This window comes from Mycteria americana, chromosome 1 (assembly GCF_035582795.1).
Source record: "Mycteria americana isolate JAX WOST 10 ecotype Jacksonville Zoo and Gardens chromosome 1, USCA_MyAme_1.0, whole genome shotgun sequence".
Taxonomy (NCBI): domain Eukaryota; kingdom Metazoa; phylum Chordata; class Aves; order Ciconiiformes; family Ciconiidae; genus Mycteria; species Mycteria americana.
This window is the reverse complement of record NC_134365.1, coordinates 58,015,640-58,036,477: the sequence shown is the minus strand read 5'-3', so window position 1 is coordinate 58,036,477 and position 20,838 is coordinate 58,015,640. Positions and strand designations below refer to the sequence as shown.

Below are 20,838 nucleotides of genomic sequence, written 5' to 3'. Positions count from 1 at the left end.
CGCAGACAGATCCTCTTTGTCTCCATTTTTTTTTTTTTCTCCCTTTTGAGCCCATTTTTTGTTCCGGCCTAAATCTCTGCCTGGCTTTTCCAGGGCAGCTCCATCTCCCGCTGCACCAGCCACCCTTTCTCACCCTTTCCTGCGGCTTCCCATCGCTCTGCGGGTGACCGGCCGGGCTGGAGGACATCTCTCCTCCCTGGTGGCACCTTTACCTCTGGCCATGCCAACGCCAACCCTGTGCCCCGTCCTGGGGACACTGGCAGTGGCCTTAGCGATGGCACCTGCCCCGGCTGACATAACCCTGCCACAGATTAACCCCCCTGGGAGGCTCAGGGGATAAGCTGGGTGCTGAGCCACCGGGCACTAAATAGGGTGCACGGCCCCAGGTCAATCCGTCCCCTCCCAAGAGCCACTTTTTCGGGCAGGGAGGGAGCCGGCAGCTGTTCCCAGGGGATTTGAGGTGATGCTGGGGGGGAGTGGGGCTTGTCCCCCCCTTGCTGCACGCCCGGTGCTGCGGCAGAGGCAGCGATGCCGGAGCCGTGGGGGTTTTCAGGTGGGAAGAGCGGGGCAGGGATAAGTGGTGAGTGGCTGGGAGCTCTCGTGCCTCAGTTTCCCCACACCGGCAGTGGGGAGCCTCAGCTCTCTTTTTGGAGGTCACCAGGGCATCGTCGTGCTGGCGGGAGGAGCGGGCAGAAGGAGCTTGCCAACTGCTCGAGTTTGGCAGCTGTTGCTGGGGAAAGGCAGGAAAAATGCCTACCCTTTCCTAAAAGGCTTTGGAGGGCTGAAGCGACACGTCCAGGCGCGCAAGGACAGGCCAGGGCTGGGAAAGCAGCCCCAGCCGGGGAGATCTCAGCTCGTGTCTTCTCCACTAGGCCAACCTTTTTATTTAAATACCCTCCCCGTCCCGGCTATCCTTACAGCCCGCTTCCCTGGTGCATCGCGCCGCTGGCTCCGGTGCCACCGAAAACTGACACTACACGGAGTCAGAGCTGCACGCCGGTCCCTGTATCGCCCTTGACAGCGTGCCAAAACACCCCAGCCCAGAGGGGTACCAAGCCCCCCATCACACCCGTGACCCCACATCATCCACCAGCACCTCGTCCGGGTGGGCCGCCCCGGCCAGGCAGCGTCCCACCACCGCCAGCACCTTCCCCAGGCGACGGTCCAGTGCCCGCAGGTGGGGCTCGGCCAGGACGGGGGCCAGCGGGTCGGTGGCCAGTGCCTCCCGCAGCAGGTCGCTCAGGCGGTAGGGCTGGGTGGCCAGCAGCTGCAGCCGCAGGTAGGTCGACTTCTTGATGCTGCCGAAGAGGAGGAGGGAGCGGTCTCAGCCCGGGGAACCTCTCCCCGATGGCAGCTCCGGGGTGGGCGGCGGGAGACCCTTACCTGCAGCATTGCCGGAGGGGGGCCAGGATGGACGGTTCGTCGCGTGAATGCGTGCCAAAGCTGGGGGGAGAAGACCACCGGCCGGCATCAGGGCGACATTGCCCCACAGCTCAGAGCCCAACGCGGGGTGTGTTTTGGCAAAACCGGTGGTCTCCCCCCACCCCTTTGCTGGGATTGCTTCCCCACCATCCCGCTTTACCCGCGACCGTTGTCCAGGTGGAGCAGGAAAGTGTCATTCCCAAATTTCTCAAAGGTCTCGTAGTGGTGCCGGTCCATGTTGCCTGCAGTGGGGCAACAAATTTCCCATCGGGTGGTGGGCCAGGAGGCAGGAGCAGGGACACGGAGCACCCTCCTGGTGCGAGACCGAAACCCGGCGGCTGGGGAAAAGGGCTGGGGGCACCTCTAAGGTGCCCGTCTGGTGGCCACAGCCGTGGGGGGGACCCGAGCGGACCCCATGGGGCCTCCAGGCCCCTTCTCATCCTGGCAGCCCCATGGAGGAACAACAGTGGCAAATGGAGCAGAAGTAATGGCAAAGGCACGGCTGTGCGGCCGGGGACGAGGAGACGGGAAGCTCTCCAAGTCAGATGATGGCAGGGGGACAACGCGGGGACGAAGGAGCGGCTCCGGGGACGGGAGAGGCAGCGCAAGCCCCGGTGAGCATCGCCGCAAGCCCCGGTGAGCATCGCCACCAGCCCCAGCTCTGCAGCGGCTGCAGGTGGGAGCTTGCCGGGAGGCTTCCCGTGCCCGGGCTGTTCATCTGGGATCTCCCCAGCATCTCTTGTCCTTCGGCTTCTGCCTGGGACGTGCCCTAGCAGCCCAGCCCTCTGCTCTCCTTTTGGGTAAGAGCGCAGCTCTCTGCAGCCGTGAGCAATGGTTTGGCCAGCAAACCTTGCAGGGCGCGGTACCGTGGGACGCGGAGCCGTTTGGGCCTCTCGGTCCCGAGGGGCACCCGCAGCTCCCGGTGCCGGCACGGTGGGGCTCACCCATAAGGAAATCGAGGACCGCCATGTCGATGAGGTCGAGGAGGCGATGGCCCCTGTCGTAGGGCGGCGTCTCTCGCACCTGAGCGCAGTAGTTGGGGTTCAGCTCCCACCTGTGGGCAGAGGCCGGGGCGGGGGACGGGGCCGTGAGAGCGGCTGTGGGGCGGCTCCCTCCTGTCCCGCAGCTTTGCTGCCCCATGCCCCCCGTGCCCCCCGTGCCCCCCGTGCCCCCCGTGCCCCGGCTCACTCAGCCTTCTTGCTCTTGTGGTAGGAGCGGCGCCAGGGGCTGCGCCAGGAGCGGCGCTTGGCCAAGGTCTTGTCAGGCAGCAGGGCAGCCATGGAGCCCTCCAGCCGGTCCGGCTTGCCGCAGAGGGCGTGCTCGGTGGAGCAGTAGTAGGAGCACTCCCCGTAGAAGCAGACATTGCCCGCTGGCCATGGGGACAAAGGAAAGGTTGACGAAGAGCAGGAAGGCAACGAGCCTGCTACCCCCATGCAGGGTGGTCCGGCAGGCAGCCGGGTGAGGATGCTCCATGCAGCGTGGCCATGTGCACCAGCAAAGCAATGGCAAGGAAGGCCTTGAGGAGCAGAGCCCCGTGGCAGGGGACCCGGCGGGAGCTGGAGCAGTCCCCAAAGGGACGGTTTGCCCCAGTGCAGGGGGAGCCAGGGCAGGAACAGCCAGCTCCAGGTGAGCTCCATGTGGCGGCCGCAGGAGAGGATGAATGGCATGAAAGCTCACCTGGGGAGATGAAGAAAGTCTTGGACAGTTTCTTGTCCGTGGTGATGTCACGAATCTCCTTTGTTATATTGACCAAACGGCCGGAAACTGGGGGGATTCGCCGGAAATCCAGGATCCTGAAACACAGAACTTGGAACCATTTCTTGTCGACCCCGGCTGGTTTTCACAATGAGTTATTAAAACCGCCGCGAGACGCAGGTATCCCTCACAACGGGGAGGAAGCGGTGGGATGAAGGAGCAGTTTCTCTGCTGCTTTGCTGTCGCGGGAGGGCAGAGTTGGATGCAAAGCTTGCGCTCACCTGTCCAGGTGGAAGGCTGCAATCTCTGCGTTGTGCCGCTCAAAGTCCGAGAAGTAGAAGAAGTCGATGGGGGTCTCCTGGTCCCGGGTCTGCCTGGGAGGGGAGGGGTGATGGCCATGGACAGGGTCACCCTGAGCGTGGGCTTGGCTCCAAACACCCCTCACCTTGCGTCCCCGGTGCCACTGGAGACACAGCCAGACCCACTCTCCTCCAGTCGCTCCCTGCTGGGTGGTGCAGCCCCAAACCCCCCAGCCAGGCCCCCACGCACCCCCTGCTCCCAACCCAAGGGCTGGGAAGCTCTCATGGACTGGAGGGTCCTGAATGGTCCTCATGGACCATCTTCTTCTTTCCACCACTGGAGGTCACTACCCCATCACAAGCTGTGCCCAGCCTGCCGCAAGCACCACCAGGGAAGGGAGGGGAAGGGAGGGGAAGGGAGGGGAAGGGGAAGGGGACCGTCCCGGTCGGCTCAGTTTTGGGCAGCGGGGCTGAAGAGAGGCAGCGCACGAAGCATTTCTCAGTTTCTCCCTCCATGATCTCCTCCGGCTGCTCCTCGCCACCTAACGGGACCGTGCGGGTGGGGTACGGGGCTGTCCCCGGCTCTACTCACTTCATGGGCTTGAAGAGGGCCTGCCCGTAATTTGGGAATGTCATGATGAGCTTGAGCTGGGTCCCGCCGGACTTCTGGACTGAAAGGGGGCATACAGGGATGAAGGAGGTGGGCAGCAGGCAGCGGGGCAGGGGTGCGGGCAGGGGTGCGGGCAGGGAGGTCGTACCCGAGCTGACGATCCTCTGCGTGGCCAAGTCCCGGAGGAGGGTGGGCATCAGGGGGTCCCGGCGGGGGTACAGCTCGTAGCGGTTGATGCCGACGTGGAATTTGAGCCAGGCGGGGTAGGTGTCGTAGGCCGTCTTCCCTGTCAGGAGGAGCGTCTCGGCTTTACTGCTGCTGACCCTGCAGCCCGACAGCCACCGCCACCCCAACAACAACGACAGTGTTTAGTTGGGGCAGGACGGGTCTCGCGTCCCCAGGCCCTTCCCAGGAGCTGGTGCATGGAGGGCGAGGTGGGGGGAAGGCCCAGCACAAGCCCTGGATGCTGGCGAAACCCCCTGCCCCATGCACCTTCCTTGGGGCTCCTGGCACCTGGGCAGATCCCACCCGTGGCTGGTGGCCGGGGAGACCTGCCGGCACGGCTGGAGGGGGCTCGGTGTCTTCCCCCATGGAAAATCCCTGGGCTGATCCCGCTCCTCTCATCTGTGCCTTTATTTCCCTGCCGGAGCAGCTCATCTTGTTGTTTTTCCCCAAGGGATTAGCTCCTGGGAATACAACCAGCTACACCCCCCAATGTGCTCACTGGGGACACACACGCGTCCGTAACACAGGGGTGGAGGAGCAGGGGCTTCCCAGCCATCCCCAGCACCGACCTGAACTCCCACCCTCAACGTCCAGTTCCCCTTGGACGGGTTTATAGCACACCCCTGGTTTCCCCAGGGGATGAGTTTGGGTTAGCACTATTCCTATCTCTGTGCCTCCTGCAAATTTGCAGTTTTCTGGCATTCAAGGGGGGATCCTGGGGGTATGTGCCCCCCCTCTGCACCAGCACCCACCGGCACTGCAATGGGACAGTCCGGCCCAGGGCATCTGTAACCAAACCCACATCTCTCTCTCTAGGAAAATGCAGACTGTGCCACAATTTCATCAAACCAGACCCATCTCCCATGGTTATCCGTAGGGGAGGTGGTCCTCAGAGACAAGGCAAATGCTCATTTGTGGAAACCAGCTCTTAAACCGGCTTTGATTCTCTCCCAGTTTTAGCAGCCGCCGCGTTTGGAAGGTGTGCTTTCCATAAGGAAGCTGCTACGTGTTACCAACGCTAAAGCTTTTAATATCTTCCCTCCTAATTAGAGGTTAGTAGTCCAGTGATAAAAATAGGCAGCCGGCAGCGGTGAGCTCACCATACGGCCGAGCCTAAAGAGGTCAGGTGATGTCCTGCAAAATGCAGGACAGGAACGGTCTCACGGTTAGAGGTAACCTACATTGCAGGCTTTGCATCTCCAACGTGTCGGGAGAGGGGCTAAAACTGGTTAGAAATCTGGAGTGGGGAATTCCTCATATATAGAGAGAGAGACCAAAGGCCAGTCTGCATTGGGGAAGGAAAGGAGATGAGGAGATCACCTGAAAGATACCCTACGTAATACTGTGAATAATTCAAGAGTCTCCTTTGGCTTCACGATGTGCTACAAGCTCCCGGGTAGCAGCCCAGAAATTCAGGGCTAAGAGAGGCTTTGGGGCACGAGAAGAGCGCGCTCAGCAATCAGGGCCCCTCCGGGGTAGGATGCTGATCTATGCAGGGAAACAACGTGTTTGGTCCCTGCCGCTTGTCCCCTCAAACCCACGTATTCCCCAACAGCAAGCCAGGGCTGAGCTCACTCCTCACCATTCGTCACTCCCGCTGCTGCGCAGGCTGAACTTCTCCGTGGGGTTGACGACAAACAGCTTGTCTTTCTCCGTCACCTCTGGGACTGGGGTGTTGTAAAGGGGGTGCTTGAAGAGCGCTGCCAGCTTTGACCCCTCGGTCTGCCCCGCATTCCCCTCTCCGCGCTGGTGCTGGGCTCCCGGCTCTCCAGCCCTTGCGTGCGGCCCCGCTCCCTGCAGCTGGGAGCTTTTCTCCAAGGAGCCGTTGCTGCCGCTGAAATCCTGAAGGATTCGCAGGCTCAGCTTTTTGGGGCTGGCCAGTACGGGGCTGTCTGACAGGACACCCGAGGCTTTCGGTACTTTTGCATCGCAGCCGCGGGGCCTGCAAGCTGTGGGGATAGCCAAATCCATCGCCAGGTGCACCAGGAGGGCCAAGAGCAGGAGAAAGAGGAGGCTGACTTTAAATTTCCTTTGGAAAAGCGTTTGCAGCCGGCGCCGCATCCTTCCTCGCCCAAGACGCTCAGCAAGGGGTGGGCACCCACCCGGGGCTAAAAGAGAGTTGGTGCGGCCGCAGCCTCTGTGCAAAAATAGGAGCAAGGTGTCCTGGATTTACAGCATCGCAGCAAAAGAGCAACCGGTGCAAAGGCAGCGTCGCAGGAAAGATCTGTCACCGTGGCACCTCACAGAGTGATGCTGCCGAGCCGGCAGCAGGATGGGACGGGAGGCTGTGGCGGGGTTTATCAGCACTGATAAGGGGCAAGCTGGCACCGCCAAGGTTAACATGAACGGGGCAAGTTCCAAATCAATAGCCACAAAGCTGGCTCGGAGACAGCGATGGCTGCAGATAACCCCCACACCGTCCTGTCCCTCCATGCTGTCACCCGCACGGGGCTGCAGAACATTTCTTGGCATACAGGGCATTAAAGCGGTTCTGCCCCCCTGCAGCACCCACCCGGCCCAGCACTAAGCAGCCCCATTGCCCACGTCCATCATATCCACGCACTCGTAATCCAGGAGAGTTTTTCTCCTGCTGCTCAGCCAGAGCAATTTTATCACCCTCCCCAATCTACTCAAAATCACTTGTACTCAACTGTCCTTTCAAAAACCACTCAAATTAGGTAAAACAAAGGGGGTGGGAGTATCAGCATCGCTGGGAGGGGAAACGCTGGGCTGGCAGCGTAAGGAAGGGCTGCCAGACAGGTGAGGTTCACGGGCAGGAATGCTGCCAGGGCCGCTGAAGCAGGCAGGGGAGGCAGGCAGGCAGGAGTGGGGATGCTGCCTGCTGCCTCAGGCATCAGCACAGAGGGGTGGCGGGACCCACCGAGCACTGGGGAGGACTGGCAGCTTGTGGAAGGGAAGGGCAGCCCATTTTTACAAGAAATTCACTTTTCCAGTGACACCCAGGGACACAGAGCTGGGCTGCGTGGGCAAAAACGGTTGGTGACTTGTAGGGAGGGAGCTTTGGATTCGTTAAGGGACAGAGAAGCACGGGACCACCCGCAACAAGCCCGGGGGCTTGGGTACCGAGTCCGGAGTGATGCTTTTCCTCTTTTCAATTTCCCAAAGGATGCAGGGGGCATGTGAAATCCCGTACATCATGCGGTCCCTTCCCTACCAGCAGCCAGCTTGGACATCCTCTCTCCAAGCCAGGGAGGGTTCGACGAGCGGTGGGCAGGAGGGGGTATGCTGGACCCCTCCTCTGCTGCCATCCCTGCACTACCCTCTCGCTCGCGCTGCCCTCTCTGCACCGTCCCGTGCCGGCTCTGGCCGTGCCGGGCTCGGCCCCCTCCCAGGCGGTGTGGTGAGAACGTGATGTTCCCGGTGTTCTCGGCTCGCCGTGTCCCACGGTGTGACAGTTGCCTGGAAACCACCTCCGGCTGACACCGTCAGCAGCCCCAGATTCAGCCATCCCCGCGTTCCCTTCCCCGCGCCTTGTACTAACAAGATGGCCGATGGGAGCCGGGGCTCGCGGGGAGGAGGAGGAGGAGGAGGAGGAGGAGGAGAGCTTTCCAGCCCGGCTGGCGAGCACGAAGCCCTGCAGAAGGAGCCAGGAGGAGGGGAGCAGATGGCTTCCCCGGGGAAGGGAACACAGCGTCTTGCTCCAGGAGGTTTGCTGGATCCACTCCGGACATACGGCTTGGAAAGAAGGCGCCTAGGAGGGGCTGTAGCTGGAACACGGGATCGTTAGGTCATTGCTTAGCAAAAAAAAACACCAACAAAAACCATGTGCTAACCGCTCGCATCAAAGGAGCTGGGGTCGGCTCCTGGAGCAGGGCCACAGATTTCTTTATTCCGGAGCCAGCCCTGGGAGACCAAGGGGAGAGGGAGACCCCCCCCCTCCTTCCAGTGCCCCAAACCAGCTCCAAACTGGGCTGTGGGGGATAGAAACGTCCCTCCCGTGTCCTAGAGCCAGATGGGGACAGGGATCCTACGGGCTGAAGCCACCCTACTGACCAGGAGTCCCATCCCCAGGCTAGGGGAGCTTGCAATCCTACCCCCCACCCCGATTTAGCATCCTATTGGAAAGTGGAGGCGGGGGGATTAGGTGGGGCACTTGCCACCCTTAGCACTTCGATGCCAGCATTAAATATTAACCAAAAGATTTTTCAGTGAGTCAGACACGAGCCCACAGCAACGGGGAAGAGCTGGAGAGCTTCAAAGCCTGCCCTGACTGCCTGACAGCATGTCGACGTACCTCGTTGCCATGACATCATCGCAGAGAAGCGGTCGAGTTTGCACCTCTTTCTCCATCTTCCCAGCCCCTTCCCCCCTTCCCAGCAGGTTCGAGTCACCCTTGGGGCGGAGGAGGAGCTGTACATCCGAGGACATTTCCACTGCTGGCACCGAGTCAGGACTCCCCAGCAGCCGATAATGATGTTGCCCATCTCCCCTCAGTGGGGAGGGATGAAGTCACGAAGCACAGCCCTCTGAGCTGCTATCGCAGCTTTCCGGGACGGGCGGATAGGAAGGGTCATTTCGGCTGGCACTGATGCATCACCCTGCGTTTTTCATCTCCTTTTCTACATCTGACTCAGCCTGATGCCTTGATGGGTAATGGCAGCAACATGCAGGGGGCAAGAAATGAGAGGGAGATGAGAACACAATAGCAAGCCACCTGTTGCCAACTTCCCCAGCTTTCTGCTGAGAATTCGTAAGGTAAAAACCTTCAGCAAGAGACTGCAGTTTTTTAGTCAAAAGCAGATAGGCCCTGGAAGCTCCAAAGCATCAGCCGCAGAGGGGTCTCTTGCGGGAAAACACAGGACAAGGGACCATCTCTGATCCATGAACCGTACTCCCCTGAAAATTACAGGCATGCCTGAAAGCCTGCCAGTTCCACAGCAAAAGGAGGGTGAAAGTCTTTCTTCTAATACACAGGGGCCAGCGCAGCATGGCTCAACTTGCAATGGGCAGGAAAATTGATCTGTCTTATTGAACACTTGCCTGACACGTACAGCTGAGTTTTGGGAAGCTGAGGTTTGTGCTTTCGCATACAGCACCGATGATGGGCACGCAAACCAGCTAAGATGGGTTGGCTTCTTCGTGGTAACTTCTTGTGGGAAAGCTGTTATCCTCGGAAACAAAAATAGCCTGCCGCTCTCCTGTTAGCCACCTTGCACTTACCTTGGGGGAGTTACAGTGTGGGAGCTGACTTGCTGCAAATTCACACCTAGCTCACCTCAATCTGTTTGCACGCTCATGCTTCGAGAAGGCTGAGGAGCAGTCGACTCTCCCCGATGCAGGTCATGGAGACATTAGCTTTGGTCAGCTGGTGGCCAAAGAGATAACAGACAGGCAGCGAGGCCAAAGGATTGTGTGCTGAGGTAAGCAGCTCCCTGTGATCATCTGCAGGTCACCACGACCCTGCAGAGATGCCCATGACCAGCGTGTCTGTGCATATGCACACAGCAGTTAATTATTCATTAGTGCGAAAGAGGCTCGATTAAAGCAACTATGGTATGGCTGAAGGTATCATCACGCTCCAATGCGGGCCATTCCAAAGACACTGGCTTTACCTTTTCCTCTGAACCTAGAGGAGATAGAAAGTTGTGGAAGAGAAAATAATCTTTTCCACCTGCCAGCTGCAGAAAGCGCCAGTCAACAGTGCTATCTTCATGTGAAGGCAGCCAGCTGGAGCGAGACAGAGTAACCACACCAAGCAGCAGCTCAAAGGATCTGAGCTCCTACACCGCACAGCGATCCTCCCACCATGGTCCACCGCGCAGGGCAGGTATCATGGTACCAACTACCTTATGATACCAGCTTTGTGTCCCCCCTACCTTGCAATTCCCTCCCACCTGATCAATAAGGAATTACGTGAGAGGACATCAGGCCCAGCCAGCACAGACGGTCCAAATTTGAAATAATTTCTAGTTGTCTTCCTATTACTCCAATTCCTGCCTTATAGAAGAGCTCCTGACATGGTGAAATGGAGGAAGGACATCTCTAGCATCACACTGATGTTCAGAGAAGGAACAAAAGGAATTGTAAGACCCTCCACCAGTTTGATCCACCGCAGGCACTAATGCAGAAAGGTCCTTAGGAACTGAACTATGGACTAGACTGTGGCCTCTCATAAAACACAAGATGCCAGTGGTACTGCTGGCAACATTCTGAGAGGAAAGTCTGAAAATCAAGGAAGCCACAAATGAGAGACCCCAAAAGTCAGAGCAGCGGCACACTGGCTGGGCAGAGGACACAAGTACACTCCCTTGCTGCTACTGAGACAGCTGTGTGGGCTGAGGACCTTGCCCAGCAGCACTGCAGACCTGGCAACCTTCCTCAGCATCGTGGCTTGCACTGGTGAAAGGAATTGAACAGGGAGGATAAGAGTGCATCTCTGGTACCTAGGAGTCACCCAGGAAACAGGCAGGATGGGCACTTGTCATCGTCCTCCACCTGAGTTACGCCATTGCTAACTTACTTCCATGTTTCCTGAACTACTTTTCCTTCTCATCCCCCACTTTGTGATTTTCATTTTAGAACACACACAGAAAAGGACATTTTACTAAATTTTTATTGTAAAAACACAGTTCCCCAGATTTATATAAATAAGCCATATACGTAACATACAATTATGTTCATTCCATCCTCCAACATTGACAGCTTTAAAAAATGAAACAGGCTAAAAGAACGCCAGTCCAAAAAGGTTTCTGATGACCAAGTGATATCTCACATGGAGCCTCCTTCCTCTACCAGCCTCCAAACAAGATGCTGAAAGTACACAGCACTTGCAACACCCCCAAGAACTGACAGGGATGCATTCGAGCCTTATGAATAGTTCTCACCCACTCCGCAGGCGTCGTCAGCCGCCTGTGTTTTCATGCTATCTCAGTGTGCGGTGGGTGAGAAAGGAGGGGGCAGTTTGCATAGCAACCTCCTACACCCAGGCAGCTCAGCTGTTGTACCCTCCCAAAAGAAGCGGGGAAGGGCAAGCCGAGTCTGCTTCCCTGTGGCTAACACCTCCACGGGCAGCCCGAAGGGAGACCCTTGGCACTGACAGTTCTGTACAGACATCTTAGAAGGAGGAAAGAAGGTATTCTCGGCATTCAGAGAGAGGAGAGACAGGTGCTGGTCAGAGCTATACCACATGGTAGTGAGGAAGGCAGAGAAGAGAGGACACGACGTGGAACAAGTGGGAGGAAAAAAACCCGTAGGGCTAGATAGCACCTTTTCTCTTTCGCTTCCCCCTCCTAGTGCTGCTTGTACAGCTCTGCAGCACGTCGTGAGATTACCTATTCCCCACCTCCTTCCTGCTTCAGCTCAAACACGAAGGGAAGAGCCACAGACAGATGAGAAATCCCACGAGCAAGGACAGGACAGCTTAGCAAGTTTACGCACACACACGCACCAACTGTATGTATCCCATGGAACTGTTACGTCAGTATGAAAAAAAAAATCTTGACGTTTAACTATTAAAAATAAAGCCCCACCTCCAGATTGTACAGAATCTGTCAAGAAAAGGAAGAAATCTCTTGTACGTAGTGAGTCTGGGACCCAGCCAGATGTCAGGAGCACTTCCAGACACACACGGCCAGGCTGCCACCAAAGAACATGTACAGCAGATTCTTCACCTCGTGAGTGATCTCAAAGCCAAAACCTTCCCCAATCACCACGTGCCAGGAGGACCCAAATTTCTTGTCCATCATCTCTTTGATCATCTTGGCAGCGCTCTGGAAAACGTTAAGGATGAGAGTGTAGGGTAAGACAGAGCAAGCAGTGAGTTTTTATGCAAACATCCCCCTAGTCGTCTGCTCCCTTTAACAGACTACTCAAGCCATGGGCAACAGGTATAGCAGCTGCACTGCAGGAACTGGGAGCTCCCCAGAGCTATGCCCAAGGGTAAAACAGGTCTCTGTTTTCAGCAGCCTCCAACACAGCAGCTAGGAGAAATTAAAGAACTGCATCTACCAATCACTTCTCTCGTTCACACAGTCTGAAGCAAGAGTTCTGTTTTAGATGCTGATGGAGTTATGCTGGGTGCAGTGAGCATGAGGAGATTCAGGTCACTAAGCTGCGGCTATTTTTACAGGAGTCCATTTCTTTTTTTTCCTCCAGCTAATTACCAAAACACTGAAACTAGGCTGACTTTTAAAAGGCTCGCTTCTCCCAGATCACACCCTGCTTGATCTAAAAAAGGAGAGAGGAAGATTTTGCAGTGACATGCGGTGTCTGAGGCAGGATGGGACAGAGGGAATCTCTGGTTTCATAGCTTTGCCTTGCTCCAACACAAAACTGCTCCAGCAACAAGCAGTCTGTGCCCTGCCCATGGAGCAAGGTGTGTTTTCCTTTATCGTTGGTTCTCAAAGTTAAGGGCAACCTTTCCAAAGACCGTAACTTCTGCATCACCCCCCATTTATATGGTCTCACTAATTTCATTCAGGAGGCTGAAAGCCGAGAGGGAAGACTTAACAGACTGTATCTAAAGGTTCAAAGACTTTCATGTACTCATCCCCAAAACAAGAGAGTCTCTTCCCCACGCTGGTGGGGATGGCCTTGCTCAACGCTGAAGAACAGACGGGACGGGCCCGTCTCCACACAGTTCTGAACCAAGCCCTCAGGACACAGAGCATTTTATGAACAGAGTGGAAGCATGTCACAGGCAAGGCAGGATCAGGAAGAAGGCAAGGTTTGGGAGGCAGCATTGCTGCTAATCTCTGCTCCCTGCAGGAAAGCAAAGTGCTATTATGGATCTTGCTGACAAAGGGAACCGAATCTGAGATCTAGCCAAGCTCTTTGCTGCCTTCTACCCTTGCTCAGTGCAGAAAGAGAGTAATAGGATGTCAGGATCTGACTCCACTCTGCCCTGCACCCTTAGCCCTGTTCCTGCAGGATCCCTGAGCTGCAGCAACTGACGGCTGCCTGTTTTGGGATTTGGCTAGTACCTCGTTGTTGGTGGCGTATTTCTCGCAGGCCGTGACACACAGCTCCATGGCCTCTACACGCATCTCCTCCGGCATGTCTGTGTGCTGGAAAGAGCAAACAAGCAAGAGGAACTAAACAGAAAAAGAAAAGCTGGACACAAGACAACAGTAAGTAGCCCTTACTTTGCCCAGGCTATAGCTGGGGCCTAGACTGCTGGGCATGGGCAAAAAGCAGCTCGTCCCTGTGACTGTTAATGCTTGCTTCAAGGTGGGGCGCATCACCAGCAACACGGGCTTGTCCGTACACCAAGCATTTCCACTGTTCCAGAGAACGGTAAATATGAAAATGGCTTATTGCATTACAACTGACCCCTTCGTTCCTTTGTCCCAGCCAATGCAGAATTCTTCTCTACCTAACATCAAGGCCAGCACTAAGTAACCACAGCTTAAAGGAGGAGATAAATACATTTGGCAGTTTTTCTGTTATAAGATGAAGGGAAAGCATGTTAATACTGCTCCAACCACAGTCCTTAATTATTGCCATAAGCATAACAAAGAAGTCTAAATTACACAGCCTTTTCTTCCTCTTCTGCTATCTGGCTGGCTAGCAAGATCTTTTACTCCAGCTCCTCTAGGAAAAAAAGCAAGCTGCATCCAGAACACGGGAGAGGGCTCTAAAGGCAGCATATTCAATCTATTAGACAGACCACTTTGCCCCAGGTTTCCCCTGGCTGACGGGGGGAATAACAGTGCTAATAAGTTTCCCTGACAGAGGTCAAGGACAGGGAGAAAGCAGCAGTGATGACTGGGATCCTTCCACAGGACCATCAGTACACACGTTCTCATAGCAACTACTCAGTGGGAGAAATTCTAGTTTGGAAGGTTGGTAAGAATGAAGGTAGAATTTCATAGCTGTAATACTGGTAAATGCGTAATCCATCCCTCTTCTTACCCTAATCAGTGGAAAGCTGTGAAGTCTTTTATAATCAGCCTCCTCCTTTTTCCCCTCCCCGGTGTCTGCCATGGTCCTTCCACAGTGACCCCAGGAAGGGGCGGAGGGGCTGCCCGGAGCTCAGCAAGGTGCTGCAGTGCACACAGCTGAGAGGAACGCAGCTCCGTGAACACAGGCAGAGCAGCTTCAGCAGGAGGGGAAACTTCTCGGCCCAGAGGACACTGTTTAAACAAAAACAAATACAGCAAAGAGAAAGAAAGCTTTGAATTAAAATGGAAGGCAAATAAAACTATTACGAGAATATTGTCCCATCTCGGTTACTTACTGTTTCTCAGTACTGTCTTCACACAGCACGCACTTAGAGAGTTATCTTACAGATCATTAATGCAAACAAATTTTAAAAATGTACCATTTTCCATAAATGAGGCTTCAAGAGCACAGCACTTCCCAGAAGCACCAATCAAGCTTGAGGGAAGAGCCGAGTCAGGGTACAGCTTCCGACAAGGGAGGGGAGAACAATACATCAGCCGTTATGTCTATTGATTAGTTCCAAAAGGATTTTCCCAGGACGCTATTATCCACAGGGGTTTCAAGCTGCGCATGACAAGCAAAGGGTAAGAGTCTTTTAGGAACAGAATCAGCGTACATGTCTGGACGGAAATGTTTAACAGGAATATCTTAGTCTGGTTTGTGCACTTGCTTCTCACATCCCTGAGCATTTGTCAGCTGGGGAGGACCATGTCGGAAAATGCTGGACCATGCCTCTGGGCCTAATAACCAACCAGCCTCTACTTGGGCAATGCACAGACACAACACTGGCCAACCGGCAGCTTCAGAACATTTCACTGTGGTCTTCCCTCTGGTTTTCTCATCCAGAACAAAGCACCTTCCTCTCCTACCCAGAGGAAGCAAGGGTGATCCCATATTAGAGGGAAAACAAAACAAGCATGGTGTCAGGCAACACCACACAGACCAAGTGTCTATGCCAAGCGTGTAGAGTTGCTGGCTAAAGCACCAACTCTGACAGACTATCGGCTCTCACACGAGGGATTGTGGGACCTGTAGATGTCCCCACCACAAGCTCCACAGGACAGAACAGCTGCCTGGCTGGCACCAGCCTCCCGCAGCGGGGCAAACCCCGGGAGCCACTTCAATACCCGGCTTCTCCCTGAGACGTGCCCGGGGCCGCAGATCAAGGCAGGCCGGCCGGGGGCTGCCCCATGGGCCGGCGGCGGTTTCCCCGGGGAGAAGCCGCCGACAGGCTGCTGCGTCGGTTACAAGACAGAGCAGGGAGGCAGTCTGGGGGCAGCCGCCAGCCATGGGCCCGGAAAGACAAGCCACAGCCCCGGCGGCGGCCGGAGGTGGGGAGCAGGGATCGGAGCCACCGGGCACCGATCCCGGTGGGGATAAGGCACAGCAAGGACGAGACCCCCGTCCCCGTCCCCGGCGCGGCACCACCGAGGGGTGTGGGGCGGCGGAACAGAGTCCGAGCAGGCCACACACCCGAAGCAGCCCCCTCACACGCCGGCCTGCCGCCCTCAGCCCCGCGGGAGAGGAGGGAAGGGCTCGGCAAGCGGCCCCAGACACAGCAGGGGGAAGGGACGAGGGAGCTCCGGGCGCGGCCTCACCTCCGCCACCGCCGCCGCCGCCGCGGCCCGCACCACCGCCCCAGCGCCGGTTGCTAAGGAAGAGCTATGCTTGTCGTAGCAACCGGCGCAGGAAGTCCCACCTACCTCGCCGTCCATTGGCTGTGAGCGCGCCGCCCGGCGCGTCTGATTGGCAGCGCGCCTTGCCAGCTACCGCGCTGGGGCTTGGGGCGGTGGCGGCGGCGGGGTGGCCGTGGGGTGCCTGTCCTGCGCCGCCCCCAGCCCCGGCCCGGAGCCCCCTCGGCCCGGTGCCCCTGGCAGGAGCCCCTGGCAGGAGCGGGGGAGCGCCTGGGGCTGGGGAGGGGCCGCCAGCACCGCGGGGGGCCTCATTAAACAGCCCCGCCATGGCGAGCGGGAAAGGCCTGTGACCGCGGTCCTGCGCGGCCGCAGGAGCCACAGCTGTGCCCTGCGAGTGCCGGGCTCGGCCCTGTGCGGTCCCCTCCGTGGGACGCCTCCGGGGCTGGGTGAGGAGCTGCTCGGAGGGAAGGCCGTCTCCCTACAGCGAGGAGGAGCCATGTCTCCCCTGGCCTGGGCTGGGAAAATGGGCTTCCAGGAGGCTCCCGGCCTTCCCGCCCTTTCCAGCTGAAGGTTTCAGGGTGGGTTTTGGCTGGGCAGGCTGCAGGGGTGGGCTCCGAGCCGCACTGCCTTGTATCTGGAGACTTAGGATTTTTCTGACGTAAAACCCGTTTGGGGTCTAGTTCTACCTTTTGATTTAAACAGCAAGGATAAATATTGGAGCGGTTTGGGGCAATTCAGAGTTTTTTTATGTGTTTTCATTGTATGAGAGAGGCAACCACTCATGTTTGCATGTTGATGCAACTGGAAAGAAGGAGAAGATGACCCCGGGAGGGTGACGAAGGGTCATGAGTTTGCAACCAGCTCCTGTAACGCTAACCCCCATCCCCACTGAGCTCGTCGCCCCCCTCCTGCCCTCCACTGCCTTTATATTTGTAATGTCTTTGCTTTGAGGCTTTCCTTGACTCTCAGCTCTCTAGGAAACCTGTGGTGTCTCTGCATCCCGCTAGCCAAACACTGATTGCTTCTAAACCAGGGCTTAAAAAGTTTCCTGGGCATCTAAGATTGTATTTGTCTGACATTAATACAGGTGTTGAGAAGCAGCAAGCTCCCGGATAATATTGAGGGGAAAGCCCTGGCTGCTGGGTGTGATGCCTGGGTTTCCATCAGGGCCCGTCCTTGTCTTACAGGGTGGCTCGTGGGCCAGATCTTTTGTGCGCTCTGGCTGGCGTATATTTGAAACATCATCATTCCTGGCTGTCTGCTGAAAGAAGAATTGCTTTCTGGCTGTCTGAGAAGGAAAAGAAGGCGGGGGGGGGGAACAATCTGGGGACTCTCCTGCCCCTGCCAGCTTGTGAAGAAGTCCTCTTCCTTCACCATAATCTCCTGTAGCTGCAGGGAGGACATCTTGTTGCCTCTTTCGCTGGTGTAACAGTGAATCAGACCTCCTGGTTGTCATTTGCCTGACAAAGCAGTGGTGGAGGCAGCGAAGCCGTCTCTGAGCTCGGAAAGACAACGCTGCAGTGATCATTTGTCTTTCCCTTTGCCTTCGCTGCCGCTGGTGACAGAAATGAAGCGCTGCCTCCTGTCCCCCTCATTCTCCTACTGCTCCTACCTCCTGTGCCAATCCCTTCTCCTTCCTCCTTTCGGCAAGCATCGGCCTCTTGCAATGAGGCAGTCGCAATGCTAAAATTGTCAAGAGGCAGATAAAAGCTGGGAGATCATATTTTCTTTTTTTTTTTTTGCAGGGGAGATAATTAGGAATAGAACCTCTGCGAGGAAGAAGATCTTTCCATCATCATTACTTTATCTCCAGGCAGCTACTCTAATCTCTCCGGGGACGCAGCGCTTTCAAGCATCGTATTCTTGCTGTGGTTTTTTTAATGCTTTAATCCCTATGTAGTTCACCCACTTTTGCTACTAAGCAGCAAGTCGGTGCGAGCTGGTGTGTTTGTGTGCGTATGCCTCTGTTCGTGTGTGTGTGCGCGCGTGGGGAGCACGCATGCGTATGTGATTCTGGGTTCAATTAAATGTGCTTTGGTTTTGATCAGTGTGTCCCCAGGGAGTGTTTCCCTCAGGAAATGCTGGGACTGGTTGTAAGGATTATTCCATCAGCAGCTCCTAGGTGAAAAGGCAAGGAAAAATGGCCAAACCCAAGACTGCAGAGGGCCCAAAGTTAGGAACGCCGTGTTTTTTGTGATTGTGGTGGGTGATACGGCAGGGCTGCAAGGTAGAGGTGCTTCCTTGAGGAAGGAGAGCATCCCGCTGGCCTGTCTCCATCTGCTGTGGCTTAGCAAAATGTGGGCAGTTCGTTTCCAGACCCTCAAGCTCAGGGTTTCCGTATGCTGCCTCTACAACGCTGCAAGCCAGTCAAAGCCTTGTTGGGCCACCACAGGTAACACGTACTGGTCCCTTAGCTCCTAGCGCAAAAGGCAGGTATACGGCTGGCTTCACATCACCTGGTCTTTAGTTTCCATACGGGGCGACCAGGTGTCCATCTGTAGGTGAAGGCGAGTCCAGAGCAAGGGTCTGATTCACACCTCTGGATCTGCAAGGAAACGCAGTAGTTACTCTGCTCTGGCTGCTCCTTTCTTATTCGCCACTAATCACAGGTGGAAACTCTTTCAACCCTTTGTCTTTGGCAGCCATGGTGAAATGCATTAAACCAAAGAAGTGCCATTTGCCACATGACATTAGATTGTGTTTTACTCCTTAGCTGAGAAACAAATGTAACCACCAACTGCAAAATATCTGAATATATAATATATACATATATATACTGCCCCATGCTTTCTTTTAGCCATCTCTGTCATTGATGGTAGGAAACTAGATGGCAGGCTGATGGCACCCACAGACTCTCTCTTTTCTTGGCTGCTTCTGCCCAGGTTTTGGGACCTCCCCGTCGTCCCTGTGGCACAGGCCCTGCTGTGCCCTGTCTCCTCTCTGCAATAAAGCAGGGGGCTAGAGATTGCTGTCCTGCCTGTCAGCCGCAGCCCAGGGGCTGGGTGCTGCTCCGCACCACCTCGGGCAGTACCGAAGGACCTGGGCTGGGGACTCGGGGGCACGCCGAAGTCCACCCTGTGGCTGCCCTGGGGCGGGTAAGATGGTCGCAGCTCTCCAGAGTCAGGAGGAGCGTTCAGGAGGCCCAGAGGGGATGCCGAAGCCAAATTTTGCTGGGATCAGACCCGCCACATTGCGTTGAGCTCAGGGAAGGTGACGCTGGTGTGCAGGAATGGGTGGCAGCTGAAAGCAGCCCAGCCCTCTGCTCCGGAGGAGAGAGCAACCTGCTTTGGGACAGCAGGATCCCTTGGTCTGCTGGGCAAGGCAGTGTCCCACGCACGCCCTTAGCTACTACCTCTAGTAATGGCTGCTGCCTCTAGTAACATCTGCTGCTGCAGCACTAGCAGCCGTTCCTGTGCCAGATGCTCTAGAAGCACGGCACGTTCCCCGTGCGAGCACCGCACGAGTCTTAATGAGCCTTCCTGGCTCTGGGAGGGAGCGGAGGAGGCTGCCGGCAGGACAGAGAGACGCGGGGAGGCAATTAAGGCAGCCCCCCATTGCTAGGGCAGCGTGGGTGACGGGGGCTTCAGAAGCGTCGCCTCTGGGGTCGAAATGCAGGGTGGCTTGACCTGGTTTGAGGGGATGGGGAGGTTGACACACCGCAGGGAGCCACGACCTGCGAGCCCAAAGCTGATGCTGCGAGTGTTGGGGAGCACAGGAGCTCCCCAAAGCTCACCCCGAGGCGGGGGTCCCAGGGCTGCCTGTGTCCCCATGGAGGCAGAGCCTGCACTGCTGGCAGTGCCCTCCAGAAAGCAGGGCAGGGGCTGGAGGGGTTCAGGAATTGTGGTGTTTTCTTCTCGAACCTGATAATTAATAGCCATCAGGCCTGAAGGTTCCCCATTGCCGTGTTTGACCTGGTCGTCTTGTTCACTGCAGGACGAAGCCCTTTTTGGCAGGGGGTGTTTGAGTCTGGCTAAGCCCTCGGCCCATGGGAAGCCCTGCAGCAGCGAGTCCTGCAGATTAGGAAGGGAAATGGCAGCCCCCTTCCTCCCCTCGAAGCGTGTTAACAGTCCCTTGGCGGGAGGATTGAGGAGAGCAGGCAGGCAGTATCCATCACATCTGTCTCCCCCACCATCTGCTTTTCCGCCAGCCCCTGCTGAGCCCCCATAGCCCCATGGTGCCCCTGCCTCTGCTCTGCCCACATCTTGGGCTGCCTTCAGCTCTTTCCCCCACCCCATCTTGGTTATCCAGACACAACACAGCATCCCAGCTGAGCGCACCTACCCCGACCGCAAAACCTTCTCCGTGCCACTGTTAAACATTTCCTTCTTTAACCCCCCCAAGGGTGACTTTGTTGTTCCTCACCTCTTCTGCATGCGACACGTTATTTTCCAACCAGCTGCCCTTAGAGAGATGTGGGTCTTCTCCTGAGTGCTCCTGGTTAATTTAGAAGTAAGCAATATGTGTAAGTCATTGTAATTACTCCTTCCAGCCAGCAACACCATGGATTTGTTGTCTCCTCCACCTTTTAAGCCCTGTTGCAGGCTTGCAGCCCTTGCAAGGCTTGGCTTACCAAAAATAAATGGTCCCTTCGTGCTCTTCTCCTCCCCAGATGGGTGAGAAGCAGCCACCGCTTCCCGCAGAGAGTCAGGGCAGGATGGAAATCAAATATTTATTCCTACTCTTGATTTTCTGTCTCCTAACCGGTTTCTAATCTCTCTGTAATGCCTTCGGTTCCTGAAGAGCCTTATGGAGGTGTTTGCCGTAAGCTTTTTAAAATGTCCGGATAAATTAAATCAAGTCTTCTGCGTCCCCCTGGTCTGCGCAACTGGCTGCGACCCCCTGGGGGGAGAGGAGGTCGCCCTGCAGAAGCTGTGCTGCCGGGCTCCCCCCTTTCTCCCGTCCCACAAGTGACAGACCCACACGTCCTGGGGACACGGCTGGGGTTGGGATCGTGCCAGCATAGTCTGGTGGGGAGGCGGAGGGCAATCCCTGCCCGAGCATCTCCTGATGTTCCTTTGTTTCTGCTTTTCCGAGGCGGGGGTTCACACAG

General features: G+C 56.4%; 2 protein-coding genes across 2 annotated transcripts; both read right to left on the bottom strand.

Moving 5' to 3' along the window:
- Positions 1-1,063: 1,063 nt before the first annotated feature.
- LOC142404678 (extracellular serine/threonine protein kinase FAM20C-like) lies at positions 1,064-6,312 on the bottom strand. The gene is made up of 10 exons (XM_075491672.1): positions 5,834-6,312; positions 4,175-4,350; positions 4,009-4,087; positions 3,399-3,491; positions 3,100-3,215; positions 2,611-2,791; positions 2,367-2,476; positions 1,583-1,664; positions 1,384-1,443; positions 1,064-1,298 (listed from the first exon to the last, which is right to left on the bottom strand). The coding sequence occupies exons 1-10, from the start codon at positions 6,310-6,312 to the stop codon at positions 1,064-1,066; spliced, it is 1,611 nt and encodes a 536-aa protein (XP_075347787.1).
- Positions 6,313-10,807: 4,495 nt separating this feature from the next.
- Positions 10,808-15,837, bottom strand: DNAL4 (dynein axonemal light chain 4). Its single transcript, XM_075500533.1, has 4 exons — positions 15,753-15,837; positions 14,125-14,345; positions 13,194-13,277; positions 10,808-11,981 (listed from the first exon to the last, which is right to left on the bottom strand). Exons 2-4 carry the CDS (start codon positions 14,194-14,196, stop codon positions 11,817-11,819), a joined length of 321 nt encoding a protein of 106 aa, XP_075356648.1. The 5' UTR covers positions 14,197-14,345; positions 15,753-15,837; the 3' UTR covers positions 10,808-11,816.
- Between the last annotated feature and the right edge of the window lie 5,001 nt (positions 15,838-20,838).